General features: G+C 43.2%; 1 protein-coding gene across 1 annotated transcript; it reads right to left on the bottom strand.

Moving 5' to 3' along the window:
* Positions 1–176: 176 nt before the first annotated feature.
* LOC109471432 (scm-like with four MBT domains protein 1) lies at positions 177–15679 on the bottom strand. Its single transcript, XM_019770723.1, has 22 exons — positions 15564–15679; positions 13458–13497; positions 9960–11354; positions 9758–9849; positions 9247–9371; positions 8917–9032; positions 7580–7668; positions 7143–7389; positions 6820–6920; positions 6281–6382; positions 5574–5724; positions 5363–5445; positions 4662–4914; positions 4454–4496; positions 4211–4314; positions 3335–3462; positions 2765–2877; positions 2208–2383; positions 1502–1780; positions 975–1153; positions 624–746; positions 177–455 (listed from the first exon to the last, which is right to left on the bottom strand). The coding sequence occupies exons 1-22, from the start codon at positions 15675–15677 to the stop codon at positions 315–317; spliced, it is 4194 nt and encodes a 1397-aa protein (XP_019626282.1). The 5' UTR covers positions 15678–15679; the 3' UTR covers positions 177–314.
* Between the last annotated feature and the right edge of the window lie 2229 nt (positions 15680–17908).

Consider the following 17908-nt stretch of genomic DNA (forward strand, 5'->3'; position numbering starts at 1 on the left):
TACATTAAGTTTATGTACAGTTATTGTTATCATGAAAGTTCATCATGTTGGTAGTAATCATAGTAACATGTTGAACTTTATTCCAACACAACAAGTACAGAGGGATCAAATTTTCACGTGGCACGTTTGATCAATTGCTGACGTCACGTATCCATAAAGTCTCATAAGGTCACGTGTCTCTCGCGAGTTTATGTTCGGAAGTGATTGGTCATTAATTATCCTGATGAAGGCGACAGTGGTCGTTGAAAATTTGATCTCTCTGTTCTCGTTGTTTTGGGATACAGTTCTACATTTTACTGCAGTTGTTGTCGGTCCTACTTGGCAAACTGCTCATAGAAAGCTATCTTGACCCGCTCGATGTGGTGGCAGAGCTTGATGGCTGGCCCCAGCTTCAGCTCCATACACTCCTGTACTGTGGGGAGGGTCAGTAGTAGCAGAGCCTGGCCGTCTATTTCCTAAAAAAACAAAAAAAAAAAAACATATCAGAACAGCTAATTAGACATGAAGACAAGAAGAAGCAGGAAAAATGTTTTCCTCCTACATAATTCAGGCAATCATCGGAAAATATCTCAGATTTTGTTGTTGGTCATGCTTGTATCAAAGGGTACAGAAAAAAGACTTGCCTGCTCAAGGAAAATCTTGGCCAGTGGGGCACAGTCGGTGTCCTTGATGAACTTGACCACTTCAATGACTGACCAGTAAAGCGGGTTACTGTCCAGCCTCAACTTATCCTCCTCCTGAGATGTCTGTGATAAAAAGGACAACATCAACTACTCAGTTTACATCCTAACTAGAAAGGCAACATTTGCAAAGCGAAGGCATAATCTTTACCATCATTTGTCCCCCTAGCCCAACAAACTACTGTTCTGTTTATTCTTACTCAAACACATATCTATGGCCCCTCCAGTTGTCCTGCAAGTTGCTACGTAATGTACTCAACACCATCCATCCATGCACTTATTCCAGACGCCCACCTGTGCAGTTGGCGAGGCTGCTGGTTTGACTGGGCGGGGTGGGGCGATGTAGGGCTCGTAGGTGGAGCGCGGGGGCGCAGTCTGCCGTCTGGTGCGCTCGTGTATCAGGAGCTTCGGCAGCTTGAACTCCTTCTCCTTCCGCTCCTGGCGGACGCGCTTCACGGGCACCGGAGCCGGCCCTGGGATCTGCAGGAGGGTGGAGGGAATTATTTACCGATTTTTGGCTTCATGTTTTCTAGAAGTCAACCCTGAGACCAGACTGTAAGGTTTGAATCACTCACACCGGGAAGGACTCATACTCTTATTGTTATGTGTGGTGCCCCCTCCCCCATGAATAGGAAGAGTGACTATCATCTTCAATTGCAAAGGACTAGCAAGGTGGGATCTTTAATGTGCTCAAGGTAAGGCTTTCTCAAACTACAGGACCTCCTGGTTTACGTCCTAAAGCCGGATGTCATCCATGTAATGAAATCAGTATTGCCTTAACTAAGAATGAAACTATCAGACTCTTTCCCACTATAACGCACTGACGCCCCATCCCCTAGCGTTCCTCACCTGCTGTCCCTCCTCGGGGGTCGGAGATTTCGACTCTCCCGATTCGCTCCCTTCGCTCCCGTTCTGGTCCACGCCCTCAGGCGAGTTCTGTGCTGACTCGTCCGTGGTGGCCGATCGCTTCTTCCTCTGCACGAAACACATCTTCTTCCTCTTCTTCCTTTTGCCTGGCTTCTTGGGCCCGCCCTCCAAGTTCGTGTGGCCGCCTGGCGGTCGACCCACGCGACCCTTCTTGCGCTTTCCGTAGTAGTACGCTGTGACGAGTAAATAGAAACAATTTCTTTATCACTTGCTACAAATTTGGAAATTTTCATGGGATTTCAGTTGGCCATTTTAATTACATCATGACCATATGTTTGGTCTTTCAGGAAGTTGCAACAATTTTGTTTCTTAACTGAAATATACAGTGAACTGCTTATTCAAGTTAAATTGCATTGTCGTGAGTATAAATGGCTTTACAGCCCTTAATTACTACAGACTTCTTACAAGGTTGACAAAGAAACATAATGCAAGACAAATTTTTATACTGTGTCTTGGTAACGGATCCTTCATTCACAGATTCACTCCCTCGTTTGCACACTTATGTATGCATGCTCACTCAATTCTCTGGTACGTACCACATACTAAGTCTTGGCCAAGCAAGCAAGCAGGCAACCCAACCCTCAATCCTCTTATACTTACTGTACTTGGTCTTGGTGAGGATGGAGCAGTTTTCGGGGCATTCCTCGGTGACCTCCAGTGGACCAAACAGGTTGGGGCAGCACTCCAGCTTGTGGCAGATCTCCTTACAGTAGCTCTCCACCTCAGCCGACGTACGAACCATCTCCACCATCGCACGGTAGCTCTTCCCCATGTACCTGTAACAGACAGGTTCTCTCATGTAACAGCTGCATAACTGTGCCATTCCATTACTTTAGCACCTTAGTTCCTCCCATGCCTAGTCATAAAGTCCTAGCCATTTAGGGCTCAGTCATTTTAAAACTAGGGTCATAGGTGGGTTTACTAGGGTTCACTTTTTTTCTTTGCATAATTATTAGCTAGACCCCTAATGTGACTTTCTGGTGGAGCAAAATTTTTACAACGGCCTGATCTGACTGAGTTACAGTGTGTTATCTGTCCTCTATACTACTAAGCCAGGTACTCCTCTATAGTACCATCTCTCAACAGCCAGAAGCATATCATGATTCTTAAAATCAGAGTGGACTCCAAGTGTGGGAGGTTTCCTCAGGGATACGTACTTGGCCTTCAGTTGTTGTTGGTGCCTGTCCTCCCTCCCTTCTCCGTGGACCTGCAGTTCCCTCAGCACGCGGCTCGGCTTGTACGCAGCGTTGATGAGCAGCGTCAAGACTTCCTGCAAGGATACATGATTATGTAGTCAGTCCTGTGACAACTACAAAGGTAAAATTTGCATAGCACATGCATAATGTTCACTTCCACATGGTCTAGTCGAACAAACTACTGCTGTCTTAATTCTTGCTCAAGCATATTCATGTGTGTGTCGACCAACCCCTCCAATCCTATCCTGCCACTTGCTACATAATGTAACCCAATGCTATATGGCATCTGCTACACCACCCGTTACCATGGTGATAGCTATGTGGTCCAGGTCATTGACCTTGTGTGTTTGGTGTAAAGGAACAAAAAACAGCACAAAAAAATCCACTAGCCGAGTGAACAACCGTAACCACAAGACCACCTTGCCACCATTTTTTTGTCCATATCTAATTAATCCATTTTATTTAAACAGATACCTTAGAATAATATGGCAGCATAAGAGTCAGAGACAGAAGGAGAAATGTCACACTCACCTTAAGAACGAGCACGACACTTCCCGGCCCTACAGACCGCGGCAGCTCGGCGATCCGTCCCTTGTTCAAGTATGGTCCAGAGAAGCACTTGTGGTTGACGTAGATCTTGGGGCACCAGTACTTGTTTCCTGAAGGCAACAGAGATTAAACAGTATGTCATGCTTTCATGTAAGAACCACAGCATACACTTATGAAGAAAAATCTGTAACAAAATATCCTATTGAACAGACATACATTGTACTTGCAATAGGAAATTTAGACATTCAATAGTATGTTCTTAATGCATATGAGATACTTTATTCTGTCCTATAATTCTGAATTCAGATTAAGAAAAAAAATCATCTCAATCGGCCAATGCTGATAGTATGTCAATCCAACCTTACCTACATTGTACAAATAATGTAGCTTCTTGTTTTTGGCATTATGTAAGGATTTTTTTTAAAGGATGGAGACTTTAAAACCTTTGTTAGGCCACACCAATTTAATTTCTTGGTTAACGGATTCTCCGCTTCATTTTTTTCTGATTTGCAAATAAAAATAAAAATCCAGAATCAACTGCAAAATGCTCATATTTTGCCCTGAACAGTTGAAAACAGACCTTTTCATCCAAGTTGATACAGTTATTCCATTTTTCAATGCAATGGTATCATTAAAAGTTCAAAATTCATTGTTCAAATTTTGAACCAGCCTGGTGTGTTGACTTCATGGCTCCTATCTTACCATTTTGGGCCATAATACGATGCCTAGGCCTGTTTTTATTTTCATTTTTTTTCGCCCGCCCGCTCCATTATTTTTGTAGAAAAATCCGTTAACCAAGAAATTAAATTGGTGTGGCCTTATTGACATGTATGTATGTATGCATGGGACAACTCTCACCTGGCTCATATTTGTGGGATGCACTGAATCCGTTATGCCTGGCATCGTCTGATTGGTTGGAGTGGGATGGCCCTGGTTGGCCACCAGCAGTTGCCATGCCAACACTGGAGGTACAAAACCATTCAAAAGGAAGTGAGCATCTTAACCATATCTCTAGTTGATTCAAATTGCCACTTACTAGGTTCAGAACACACATGATCATAAATCAAACTCTATAGATTTAACAAGAAAGACAAAACTTACTGTTTTTCTGGCTGAACAACTGCAACCTTCTTGGGCTTTTTCACTGCAGAGGAAAGAAAAGATCAAGAATATGCTGCATACTAGTAATACATTTAATATCTTTATGTACGTAAAGCTATGAAAGTAAAAAATTTGGGTGCACAGCTCTAATGTTCAGGTGCAAAAATGTAAAGTACATATGCACCCAGTATTTCAATCTCTGACTCACCTATAGCTTTCTTGGGTGGGGTAGACAGGGGGTACCCGTTGGTTTCACACCACCCCACGGGGAACAGCTCCATGGACTCCACATCCACCACGATATTCTGCGCCGTGTGGGCTGCTACCTTTGCCCCCTCCAGGCGAACCAACATGACCCTTGACACGACCTTCGTGATGGAAGCCACGCAGATCTCGGCGTGGTTCATGGGGTTAACGACCTCCAGCTTCATGCCCTCTTCAAACTCATGATCTGGGACGGACTGGGAGGTAGACATGATAATAATCATAACTTTATTGGACGACAATATTAGCAATGTATGGCAACTTTCAAAAACTCATATTTTCCAAGAACTATCGTAGAGTGGAATTCATTGCCACCAAGCAACAAGCATCATCACTAGAAAGCTTTAAACAACTCCTGCTATTAAATGTGCAAAGGTTGGGTGTAACAGGTCGTTCGGTGTAATATAGCCAGCTGCCGCCGTGCCGCGTGCCTGTGAAGCTGGTGTGTTGCGCCGAGGGGCAGTTATACCGGCTATACAAATACAGAACTTGTAAATAAATGGAAGCTGAGCTATTGCTAATAAAGGTAATATCTAACAATCATTCATCAATTCTAATCTAAAGAGATATTATTATTAATGCAAGATGGCCTTGTGTTTTTTAAAAAACGAAAAGTTGTTGTAAGATGTAAGGAGTCCCACCTACCATGTTAAAAATGGTCTCTGGGGCTGCCTGGGCATTGCACAATCTCAGGTATTCTGTCCACTCAAACTGGGGTCTTTGGAAACCTGTATGACATTTATAGACAATATGTGCTGTCAATGATCCCATACATTATACAGTATGCATGATAGACAGATATGGTTATCTCCCGAAGAAGAAGAAAATTGCAAACTTGTCCACCAATCTGCAGTACCTTTGGGAGGTGATAGGTGGAGCCCATGCTGGCTGGACCAGCCCACTGGGAAGATGCCCTGTGACCCCGCATGACACACGACCCCACGAGTGGCAGGTCTCTCAGGTCGGAGGTCATCCATCTCAACCAGGAAGTAGTTACTGCTAAACACCTGAGGAGGAAATTCATTATTTACTTAGTGAGAAGGAATGACCATAAGGTGATTAAGCCTAGGAAAAAATGTTGTGTTTCCTGTTTCAGACCTGAACAATTAGGGACAGTAGGTAGGGATTATATTTTTTTTATCTTTCTTTTAGACTTTGGTGATCTCTAGTGATCCACCTTACACGATACAGTTGATCAAATAAAAAAAAAGGGAAACAGGAAACACAACATTTCTTCCTGGGCCTTACTAATACACAGCTTTTGTTATTTGGTATATATACAGCATATACTGAACTTTGAAATGATGATAACAGCTGTTGAAAAGTGAATGACCCCTATGGTAAAAGGCATATTTAGCTTACAACAGGAAACTGGGGATAGGAAGTGAGATAACCTCTGATTAACTATTCTGGGACCTTTGATCTAACTTCCTGTCGTGTCCTGGGATGAGCACAAACAGAATTACACACACACAAAAAAAATGGTACCTCCCTCATTAAGGTAACAAGGAAGAACTGCAATCAAGCATTATAGGGACAACTTCCACTGAAATGCTTGGTTACCTTGGTGACTGTTGCTGGGGTAACAGTGTGAGGAGCGTGAGGGTCAATGGCCTCCAGCTTCATGCCTGCCTGGAAGGAATGTGGTCGGACTTCCACCTGGTCCTAAAACGTGATAAAAGAAACAGAACGGACATACTGGTAAATCATAAAAGAAAAAGACGATGTGCTTCCCAGACACCCCCATTTTGGAAAATAGTAATATATTTTGTTTCACTACATCCCGTAAAGTTAGATCAGTGCTGCACGGGGTGCCCAATTATTTTATTTCAACATGACAGATACATGCACAATTAAAAAAAAAATCTGTGTCATCTGGACATCAATAACTAATCACATACCAAAAATCAAAGAAATCCGTCAAACGCACCATGTCGACTTACAGCTGCCAAAACACAAATGTTACCAAATACAGTACAATTTTGAAGAAGTACATCTCCTTCCCCAGAGGTAATAATTTAATTTTTATTATCTACTGATGTATGTTTGTATGTATGTATGTGTCACAAGTCTTTTCAATCAAACAAATGCTGTGTGCTGACCTTGAAGGCGTCAGGGGGAAGTGGGTTGGAGGAAGCTTCCAGAACAGCCTGCTGCAGGACAGTCGACCACTCGCTCAGGTTACTGCACAGACTGGAGATCACTGGAGGGGATGGGGAGACACAGAATTAATCATAGTACACACAGTCAGCATGTCGACAGAATAAACTGCACCCAAGCAAAACCCCCAGTGCATAGTATATGCACAGTACTTTGACATGTCTCATTTAAGGTCACATTTGCATACTTTAAGGATGACATCCTGTGAGTGACAAAATTCTAATGCAATGGTGACCAAACATCCAACAAAGAAAATGTGACCCACCTTGAGGAGGCTTGAGGTAGCAGCCATGTTTCTGTGCCCAGCCGACGGGGTGGAGGCGAGGGGACAGGTAGAAGAGCCAGAAGTCGTGTGTGTGTGTGTTCCCCACGCCGTCCCAGCGCAGCCGCAGCCGACCCCCGATGTTCTCCATGATGACGGCGATCCACAGCGCCACTGGCTCCTTCTCCTCACCAACCTCCACACGCATCCCCGGCCGGATCTGGTCAACTGGCATGATGCCCTTATTGGGCTGCAGAAAAACAGACAAACTCAGCTTTGGTGTGGGGGGCATATCGAAACAATCAAACAGTTGACTATAAACAATTAAAATGGTTAAAACTAAAGGCTAAATTAGTATTCAGGGGATTGTTTCAAAGTTCTGATGTTCTGTTATTAAGACTCACACTCTGTCAACAAATTCAAATGTGTTAGGAGCTCACCCCTTCCAGCAGGTGAGATGGTGCGGTCCGTGCTCCAGTGAGTGTCTGCACCAAAAACTCGCCCCAGTCACTGCACTTGTCTCGGATGGCTGTGATAAAAAAAAAGAAGAAATGGGTCAACACTAAGGAAGAGCAAAGACATCATGTTAGAAACAGAAATCTTTCTCCAAACTTGCTGCAAAAATACAACCCGCATCAGCTTGGCTCCATCAAGAATCCTAACAATCAAGTTTTGTTGATGCAGTGTGCGTAGTCCTGTGGTTAGTGACCCTGCCTCTGGACCAAGAAGTCTCGAGTTCGAATCCCGGCTGTTGATGCTCACCTGACATGCACGCAACCAGAAGGGGTTCCAGTCCTTAGGATGAAATGTTAAGCTGGGGTCCACTGTTCACTGATCATCATGTTGAAAAGAGCTATATATATATATACATGTAGGGGAATTTCCCTGGCACAATGAACCTGTAAATACTGTAGTACATAGCATCTGTCTTCCCTGTCACAACCAGTGGAAGAGTAGCTCAACTGTTCATTGAGTTCATTTGAGCTAAAATGGTTCATGATCACCTTCACCTCTTTTGTTATCTATTGATGTGGGAAAAGAAAAAAAGGGGTGATGATTTCGTCATTGAATGAAGAATTTTTCCATTGGTGAAATGTCGGATCAGACCACAGCCCATACAGGGGGGAATTTCGGGGGACGGATGAACTTGGAAGGAAGAAGAAACCTACTTGTCATGCTGACCAGTCCTCTTTTTTTGTCATCTTCTTCCCTAGTGGGGCCAGTTGGACGCACTTACAACAAAGACAAAAACAGCCAATAACTGGGATGGTTACAACAGGTATGGAAATGACGACATGCTACTTTTCTTCGTCTTTCTTTCTGTAAAACCGTGGAAACCATGTAGTCTTGATAGCTATGGCAAACATGCCTCCAGCCATAAGGCCTAAGAAAAAAAATGTTGTGTTTAATTCCTGTTTCAGTCCTGAAAATCATTAGGATCAGTAGGTTGGGATTATCTTTTTTTATTCTTTTTTTATTAGACTTTGTCAATCTCTATTTGTGATCCAACAATACAGTTTAACAATTTAGTAAAACTTGCATGAGGACAATTATACTTTCAATGTCAATGTTGGAAAACCGATTGTTCAACGTTTCATTACTCAGGTGTCAGATCATGGAGCTAGAAAAGGTAGATCAGCTAAAAAAAAATTTGTGTCCCTTGCAGGGATCCACAAAAAAGGCTAGGGTTGCCAGTTTTTCTAGGGTCGGTCGGGAGACAGGAAACACAACATTTTTTTCCTAGGTCCAAGCTCATGATGTACAGTATTTGTGTTACCGTCTGGGGGCTGCAACATCCTCCCGTTCTGAGCACACCAGCCGATCGGATGGACGTCTGCCGTCGTGATGTCGCACCAGAAGTCAGCACTGCGGTCGTTCTTGTAACCATCGTATCTAGATCAAGAGAAGCAGCCTGATTGGTCAACCTTATATGGTAAAGTCATTTATTTTCGCTGGGATTTAATTTTGGGGTAAGAGTGGAAAGTAAGTTCACGCGGTACCTCAAGTTCATGGTCAGAACAATGCTGTAGCACAAAAAAAAAACAAGCCTGATAGCCTGGAAACTCAGGAGTCTTAGGCTACTAATAGAAAAATGTTAGTCTGGTACCTCAGTAGCAGCAGCTGTCCACATGTCATGATGACCGTTGCTACCCAGTACGTCTGTGGGTTGGCCTTGTTGGCCACTTCCAGCTTCATGCCTGGCACAAACCCGCTCTGCAAGCTGATCTCCACCTGAAGCAGACAGAAACATTAGAAACTGGAAGTTTCAAACTTATCTCTCTCGATTTAATGAGGGTTTGGAGGGACATCCTTGGCTTCCTGAATTCCCCCATATCATCCAACTGTGTCTGACTTTTTGATCTCTGTCATTCTGCCTGTCAATCTTGCCCCATACCCGTGCTGTCAACCTAATGTGGGTGGACAAACACACACAAACCCACAGCTCAGCCACCCAAAACAGTAGTTCTGAACCTACATAAATAATAAAATGGAGAACAAGTGGTTGGCATACGCAAATTATTGGCAAGCGTATGACCCAACTACCACCCGCTTTTTGCCTACCACTTGTTGGCTGTGATGCCAGGGCGATCACTCGTATTCAGCTTGTGTTTACTCACATGTTTGAATGAGGTGTTGGGTGCTGCCATTGCTTCAGTGTCCTCAAGGTACTCATCCCAGGTAAACTCCTGTTCATCCATACAGGCCAGATCTGGACAGAAAGAACCAACATTATAAACATGCTGCATTCAAATTCTTGCATACTGTATGTCAAAAATTTAAATGGCTATAACTGAATATTATATCACAACACAATCTTACCCAAAGGCCCTTCTCCATTTGCGTCCTGTGATGTGCTTCTCTCAGACAGTCGACGCTTGCGCTGAGCCATGGCAGACAGCTCTAGCTGCGGTCTTGCGCCTCCCTCCTGGTCTGTCCCTACATGTGGACGGTCGGGTGCACTAGACGTGCTCGGCCGTGGTGTCCCACCAACGTTCGGTGCACCCGACGAGCTAGGCTGCGGTATCCTACCGTGGTTCGGTGCACTCGATGTACCGGTCTGGGGTATCACACCAGCGTTAGCTGTGCCCGGCGGGTTGGGTTTGGGTGTCATACTGAGATTTACGGCGCTTGAGATGCCTGGTTGTGGTACCGGTATCAAACCGAGGTTTTGTGTGCTAGATGTGTTTGGCTTGGCAATTATACCGAGTGGTGCGCTCGACGTGCTAGGCTGGGGTATCACACCAATGTTTCGTGTGCTTGGCATGCTAGGCTGTGGTATCACATTGAGGTTTGTCGTGCTAGGCTGTAGTATCACACCAACATTTGGCGCTGTGGACTGGTGTAACACACCGATGTTTGGAGAACTGGTGGTGCTTGCCTGGGGTATCAAACCAAGGTTTGGTACCGTGGACAGGCTTGGACTGGGTATCACACCAGACGTTGGGGACTGCAGTATCATACCAAGCGGACTGGAGGCGCTGGCCTGGGGTATCAGACCGATGTTTGGTCCACCGGCCGTGACTGAATGCGTTATTATCCCCAGGTTTGCAGAGCTGGATGTGGCTGGGTGGGGTATCACACTAACGTTCTGTATCCCGGATGCCGTTGTGTGGGGCATCATACTGAAGTTTGGCGTGCTGGACGCTGCTGGCTGGAGAATCATCGCCAGGTTTAACGTGTTGGATGTGGTGGGCTGGGGTATCACACCGAAGTTTGGAGTGCCGGACGCGACAGGCTGGGGGACGATGGTCGGGTTCCGTGTGGCGGCCGAGGGCGGGTGGGAAACGACGCCAAGGTTAGGGGTAACGGTCTTCGCCGTTTGCAGGATCATTCCGAGATCTGCTGTACTGGGCCTTCCGGGCTGGGGGATCACACCGAACGTGCTGGACCCTGGCACCACGCTCGGCTGCGATATTATAGTCAACGTACCGATCGGCTGGGCCATGACTGGTTGGGACTGTGCCATTGTGGCTGGAGGGGGTGCTGGTTTGGATGGAATCACTGAAACAACAGGGGCAGGTGCTTGGGACTGTACCACTGAGGAGGCAGCAGGGGGGAGATGGGCTTGCACCATTGACACAGCAGGGGGGAGATGGGCTTGTGCCACTGAGACAGCAGGAGGTTGCTGCGCTTGCATGGTTGAAACTGTGGGTGTATTTGCAGTATCCATGACAGTTAAAGGTGGTTGTGGTTGTCTGTCTCCATCCATATTCACTGTGAAACAAAAGAGCACAATGATTACATCTAAGGCTTTCCAAGCCTTATAGTTATAGATAATCTAACACAACTTACATACACAATTAACAGTTTAAAATTTAACAATTACAGGTCAATAACAAATTCTTATTCTGAATAACACTTACATGATATTTGATGCAAAAAGTTAAACAGTAACCTATATACTGTATCCCGAGATTGACACTGAAGGCATTGATTTGCAGAAGGTACATGTACCAGTATATCTGAAAGTTCCTGTGCAGCACCAGTATAAACAGATTTCTTTCTGAAATGATTTGCACAGCACGTTCCTGCAACAATCCAACATAAACAAGATATTTCAGATTTCTGAGAAGCGCAATCCTCATGGACTGTTAATTCCTGCTAAAAACCCACCCATGTGTAGTCAACCTACTCTCGCCAAACAAAACAGATACACGAATCCACAGCTTTGTATTCTTTGAAGACTTCATTTTATTAACCATTTGTAAGCAATACTTTCTGTTAATATGGAAACTATGAACAGCAATAAAACTGGGAGTTTGAGTACCATGTCTTTTTCCTGTTTAAAGTGTGTACTTTTTCCAATGGGCACCTAATGCATTGTACTGGAGAATTGTTTATTTTTCTCTAGGATATTAATTTAGATATTTTCTGTGTGTTTTCCATTTCAGTAATCTGACCTGTCTGCCTACTTATCCATCGAAAAGGAAGGACTCCTTCACATCACATTCAGACCAATACTGTAGCAGCGCAAAAACACATACTGAGTGACAGAGTCAAAACAATCAATGTACCGGATACTACATCATAATTTTGCAGTGGAGAGGCACGACAAAAACAAAACCACCGTTACTACTTCAAGATTTACAGTAACACTTTACAAAGTACAAAAAAGAAAAAAGAAAAACATGAAAAGGAGTGGATGTCCTGAAATAAGTGAATCAGTAGTGGATTATACTTGAAGCATCTGTCAGTTCTCAAAATCTATCCAGTTGCTTGAGCAACCTTGACTATCCTTGTGTATCTCATTACCTGGGTGTTTATACCTTCATCAACATATTAATAGCAACATACATCTACTTGGAGATCACCATGGAAACAGTTCCATGGAACCAGCCAGCCCACATGGTTCCCATCACTTCTCCCCTGGACTTCCTCACACGACCTGACCACAATGGGGAGGTGTGAATAGACTGCCCACCCCTGTTCACAGAGTGTGAAACCCCACACCACATCCCTGCATGCTCCATTGCTCCCCTGCATAATCCTATCATTCTCCCTATGGGGACGGTGTACTTCTCACTTCTATGGGAACCCCGCCTTGATTATTACTGCCTGGGCTGAGATAAACTTTGCAGAGGGCTATTACTGGTTTTACAACCAAACTTTCCAGGCGTAGACATGTGGCAAGAATTACTTCTCCTAGAAACAAGCTCCACCCTTCTTGTTGTAAGCTCTCCATAAAAAGGACAGATGTGGTCTCTAATTCTTTTATAGCAGCTAGCCAATGAGAGTGTTCTGATGTGGAGTATTAAAGGGGGAAAATCTCTCTCTCTCTTGCATGCATGTTTGCACTTTGGACTGCTGTATGCAAATTGATGTCAAATCTGTTGACCCCTGGCACATCCATCAAAGAGAAGGCAGCAGACAATCAGGGCAAACAATGCCACGCATTTGTGAAAGCACAACAAAGGGAAGCCATCTTTTTAATCCAAAACGATGAAAAATTCAACAACATAAAAATAAGAAACACAGTGGTAGCATTCTAGTGTGCTCGCTAGAATATATGTATCAAGCCTACATAATTTGTGCATTTGATTTACCTCCTAGTGCCAAACAGTACAACTAGTAGTATTCAAGTGATACTAGTTTACATAAGTATGCAAAGTCATTGCGAAAAATATCAACAAGCCAACATGAATGTTTATAATCCAAGATAGGTGTTACAACCTCACATGCAACATTATTCATTTGGCCAAACAAGTCTATTTGTTAAATCTGCAGTCATAAACAGTAAAATACTTATGGAGCTCCAAGAATTTGTGAATTGATATACCAGAAAAAGATGCTAGGAATTCAGGAAGAAAAACTTCTCACCATGTTCGGCTGTTTCCGGTTTTGTGGTAGTTAAATCATCCTGTGAAAAATCGAACATGAAGAAATATTACAACACATGGGACTGATACTTTTTGTCTAATAAACAATACGATTACGAACAAAGAAAATTCCTCAGAACTAAACATAGGGATCCTAAGCATATGAGTAAAGTATATTAATGACTTCCATGAGTTAGAATGATAAAGCACCATGCTATGGGTGTGGACAGGGCACAACCCCTACAGAGAAGGACTCATCTGCCCAAATGTCTCCTTTCACAAACACAGTAATCAACTGCTATTTATCTTCCCATTCCATGTGACACTTGTAATTTGCCTGGACCATGTCCCACTCAATCTTCCAAACAGGAAGTGAAAGAAAGGGGGAAAACAGAGTATGGTAATGATGCTCACCATATGTTAGTGAAAAAAAAAACTATTTTGCCAGATGTAATGTTACATATATTTTCAAATGATGACAGTCAGTGTTCTCTCATTAAAGATCTGCAGAATGCAGAATAACCAATGCCTGGATGAGGCTGGAATAAAAGTACAAAATTTTTTCTTTTGAGTTTGTAGTAATTAATGCTTCTGCATGGATCTCAGAAAGAATGTTTGCAAAAGAGAAATATTACTGCTTGTGCAAATGTTTTGTAGAGTTGGTAGCGATAACTTGTATTTTTTCTAATATTGGGGAAAACTCATTAAATTGTCAAGCCCCGATTGTAATGCAAAGACAAGTAGATTAAATACAACCGTATCCCCAAATATTTACACAAAATGCTTTTTCTTATGACAAGACCAGGAAAAACAGAAGGGAAATTGTTGTGAGGAAAGAAAAACAATGTACATTTGTATCAAGTCAATCATTTTTGCTAAAATACAAAAACTTCACTCTGATCCCAAAAATCTATAAATTTTGTCACAATGACAGAAAATATTATTAGTTAAGGAAAAGAACTCAAGTAAAATGGAAATGCTCCGATTGTATTTCTATCCTAACAAAAACATGCCGCTAGCAGACCATTTTCTCAGTGCCAACCTAGTATAAACAGAATTTGCATGTCTGTAATATCATATTGGCAGCATGCCCAAAATTCACAAACAGGCATTTCAACAAGGCAGACAATTTTTTTAAAATAGCAATTTATTTTCCAGGTAAAGGACTGCATTAGGCATGCAATCATGACAGGATGGACGTATTGGAGTTTTATTTGGAAATGAAAACGTGGCACAATCTGACCGGGCGTGACATTGATTATGCAAGCCAATGTGCAACCATGCATGCAAGCTAGCCCTGCCCACGCCACTCACCCTGCCAAAATCCAGTTCTACCGCCAAAAATTAAGCACCCACGCACAAAAATCCTCCACTATTCACTGCAAAAATAAGCACAGTATGGTACAAATTTAAAGAAAAAAGAAAATGTCGTGTGTGGACATTTTTTCCAGCGGATAAAAATCTTTGCAGGAAGCCCAGTTGGTGCGAGGTCCGCCATATTGAAAACGGGAAGAGAAAAATGGCGTCACAACCAAACGATCACCACTTCTCTCTGACCGAAAAAATCACTTTTCCCCCCGACAGAAGCACAAGACATCCCCGTCAAACCCTTCCCTGGCACCCTACAGACTAACATCTGGTGTTTTTCCGGCAACTTTGACAGAAATATCGCAGAATTTCGAGGCTGGAGCCGGGCCTTTTCCGAGCGGGGTCACCGCTTGCAAAAATAGAAGCTAGTCAAACGATCGACCCACCCACACAATCACTCAAAACGCCTCGCAGATATCGCCTGGAAAAACTACAAGACAACAAAATACGAACAAACAGACTGAACAGTAAGGTAGAGTGATACGTTTTTCATGGAATCCGAGCGTCAGGGGCCGTCTGGAGAGAACTGGGGAGGTTTTTCACGGGTTCCAGCGGCGCTATCCTCAGCTCCGAGCCACAAGTAAAACAAACAAAGCAACTTACCCAAAGACGTCATACACGTCATGCACACGACCTAAATCACCACATTCATCAACCAAACTACCGCGCCACAGCCTGGAAAAAACCTCCGCACGCTAGAAAATCACAGGTAACAGAGTTATCTGCCGTCTGCACCAACCTTTCCCTCTTTCTCGGCCATTTTTCGACAAGTTTCTCGGCTCCAAATGTTCTGTTTCGCTCGGCGGCCGAGGATATATTTTCCAAGATGGCACCTGTAAACTCGAGAGCGCATGCGTAAGAATTAAAGTAATTTTGTTGTTGTTGTGTCTCCTCAAAACCAACAACAACTAAGTTTTGTTTATTTTTTCGTATCGGAAAAGTTACGTCGACGCAAGGAAAACTGGGGAACGTATTTGATGTGGCGTATTTCGTTGGTTTCGTGCCAACGTTTGGCCTCGCCCGCCATCTGCATTTTCTGAGCTACCAAAAGGGGCGGGGACGAGGTTAAAGACCGATACGTGCTTTCAGCGCGCGCGAAAAAATGGCGCCGGGCCTTCATTAAAATGCAGGAGAGCATTTCATAGATGTTTTAAGAGCCACGTCATGATCTATTCTGTTTCTGCACGGACGTTATGCCGCGAACAATGCAGGGAGAGGCCGCTCAACCGGTGTTATGAGTCCCGATAGTTGAACAGAAAGATCTCACGGTGATTGTAATGTTAACGTTACTAAAAATAATAAAAGAAATGCAATGCAAATGTGTTTATATAGCCCGGACGCTTTCCAAACTAAAGAAAAAACAAAAGGTCATGCAAATATCGGTATCATTGTTGGTATCAATATCATGCAGCATGGAATTTATTTTTTCATTTAGATCTTTACTGATGAAGTTCATATAAATTTGTGCGAATGGAGTGACTCGTGAAAATTTTTAAATTTTCCCGTTTTGAATTTTGATTAAATGCCTATGTAAAAATTGTATCCATAAATATCACACGAATGTATATCTCAGGAACACTTACATCAAAGATAGGCTAGAAATGATTAGGTCTCATTGATAATATTCTATAGAGACAGATATGCCCTTGATACTGTGCAAAAATGGGGGGTCGCTAGCGTTCTTTCTTTTGAAAAAAAAAACGAAAAGGAAGTGTGAAAAATTTTAGCGTTTCCATACTGTCATTAATACGTAATGTTGTACCCGAAGAATTTTACAGAAGTATGACAGTTATATAACCGACGATATCACGTTGAGTCTCGTTGTATAGCGCCATATTCTAAGTCACGTACGGAGTAAGGTCTAACTTCAAATTAGGCTGGGTGCCAGACTGTTGCCAAGGCCAGTATACAAGCGAGCTCCTCGGCTCTAGGGCTAGCCTGGGTACAGTGCTGCCAGAGGCAGTCGACAGGCTATCTCCTTGGCTCCAGGGCCAACATATCCCCAAGGAAATTTCACCACAGACCCCTTCAGCTAGGCCACTCAAATACCCCCTGTCCTTCATGGTGGACACTGTCTTAAACTATCATTGACAAAAGTGTAGTATGTGGTCTTCCCACTCCACGTCTCCCAGTGGGAACTTGGAAGCCATTGGCTTAAAACGCAACGAAACATAAAAAAAATTAAATATCCAGGCCTTCACAAGAATGTCAATGAACACCTGGATATCTGAAGTGTGCAGCCATTGGGGATTACTGATGCTGCATTAGTAGGTCGATCTTTTTGAATTAATGTTTTCTTCTAAGGCCACAGCAAGTAAATTTTATGGATGACATCCTCCTCAGACTCCTATGCGACAGCGCGAAAAAAAAACAAGGCGGGCCAAAAAACAGGCTTCCTACATTTTTAACTTTTGAGATTATAAACCTTCACAAGAATTGAGGCAACAAAACATGATATTACATGTACAACCAACAGTATCACCTGTCCTTGTAGATGTGTATACAGTTACAATGGTAGAAAAGATTATTCATACGCGGCGAACACCTTAGACTGTCAACTTGCCATAAAAGGCAAGCAATTGTGCCTCATGTTTGCTGGATCGCTGACGGTCTCTAAAACTGATATAGGCATTTACAACATTTTGCCCATTTTCGGCATGTCGTCCACCGTCGACCAACAAAATTTCTTGGTCGACGGTCTTTTTTAATCAGGCAAAAATCAATGCGCGCGCAGATGTCATCCATAAAAATTACTTGCTGTGGTCTAATGTAGTGGCCATGGTATTAAATAGAGTGAATATGAGAGTTACGTTTCATTTCGCACATTTGCATGAAAAAGCACGCAAGTTTTACGTGGTAAATCGGGAACTTGATACCGAATGTCGCCACTTTTGACAGGTTTGATACTCATGTCCGCACGGAATTTAGCAATATCCTTCGTACAACCGTCATCCAATGCAATTTCAGAGCAGCAAAACAATAATATCTAGATATGAAAAAATTGGTCTGATATAGAAATTAACTACGAGTTCTTAGCACTTTTCATACTTGAAGCGTTAAAAACAGCCCCAAAACAAGCCAGTC

This window comes from Branchiostoma belcheri, unplaced genomic scaffold (genome assembly GCF_001625305.1).
Source record: "Branchiostoma belcheri isolate BF01 breed outbred unplaced genomic scaffold, Haploidv18h27 scaffold10, whole genome shotgun sequence".
Taxonomy (NCBI): Eukaryota; Metazoa; Chordata; class Leptocardii; order Amphioxiformes; family Branchiostomatidae; genus Branchiostoma; species Branchiostoma belcheri.

Coding starts and splice junctions, on each gene's coding strand:
- LOC109471432 (XM_019770723.1), bottom strand. CDS start 15,677: ATGCGCTCTCGAGTTTACAGGTGCCATCTTGGAAAATATATCCTCGGC. Junction 9,372..9,757: donor CCAACACCTCATTCAAACAT/GTGAGTAAACAC, acceptor TGTCTGCTTCAG/GTGGAGATCAGCTTGCAGAG. Junction 1,781..2,207: donor CCTCACCAAGACCAAGTACA/GTAAGTATAAGA, acceptor TACTCGTCACAG/CGTACTACTACGGAAAGCGC.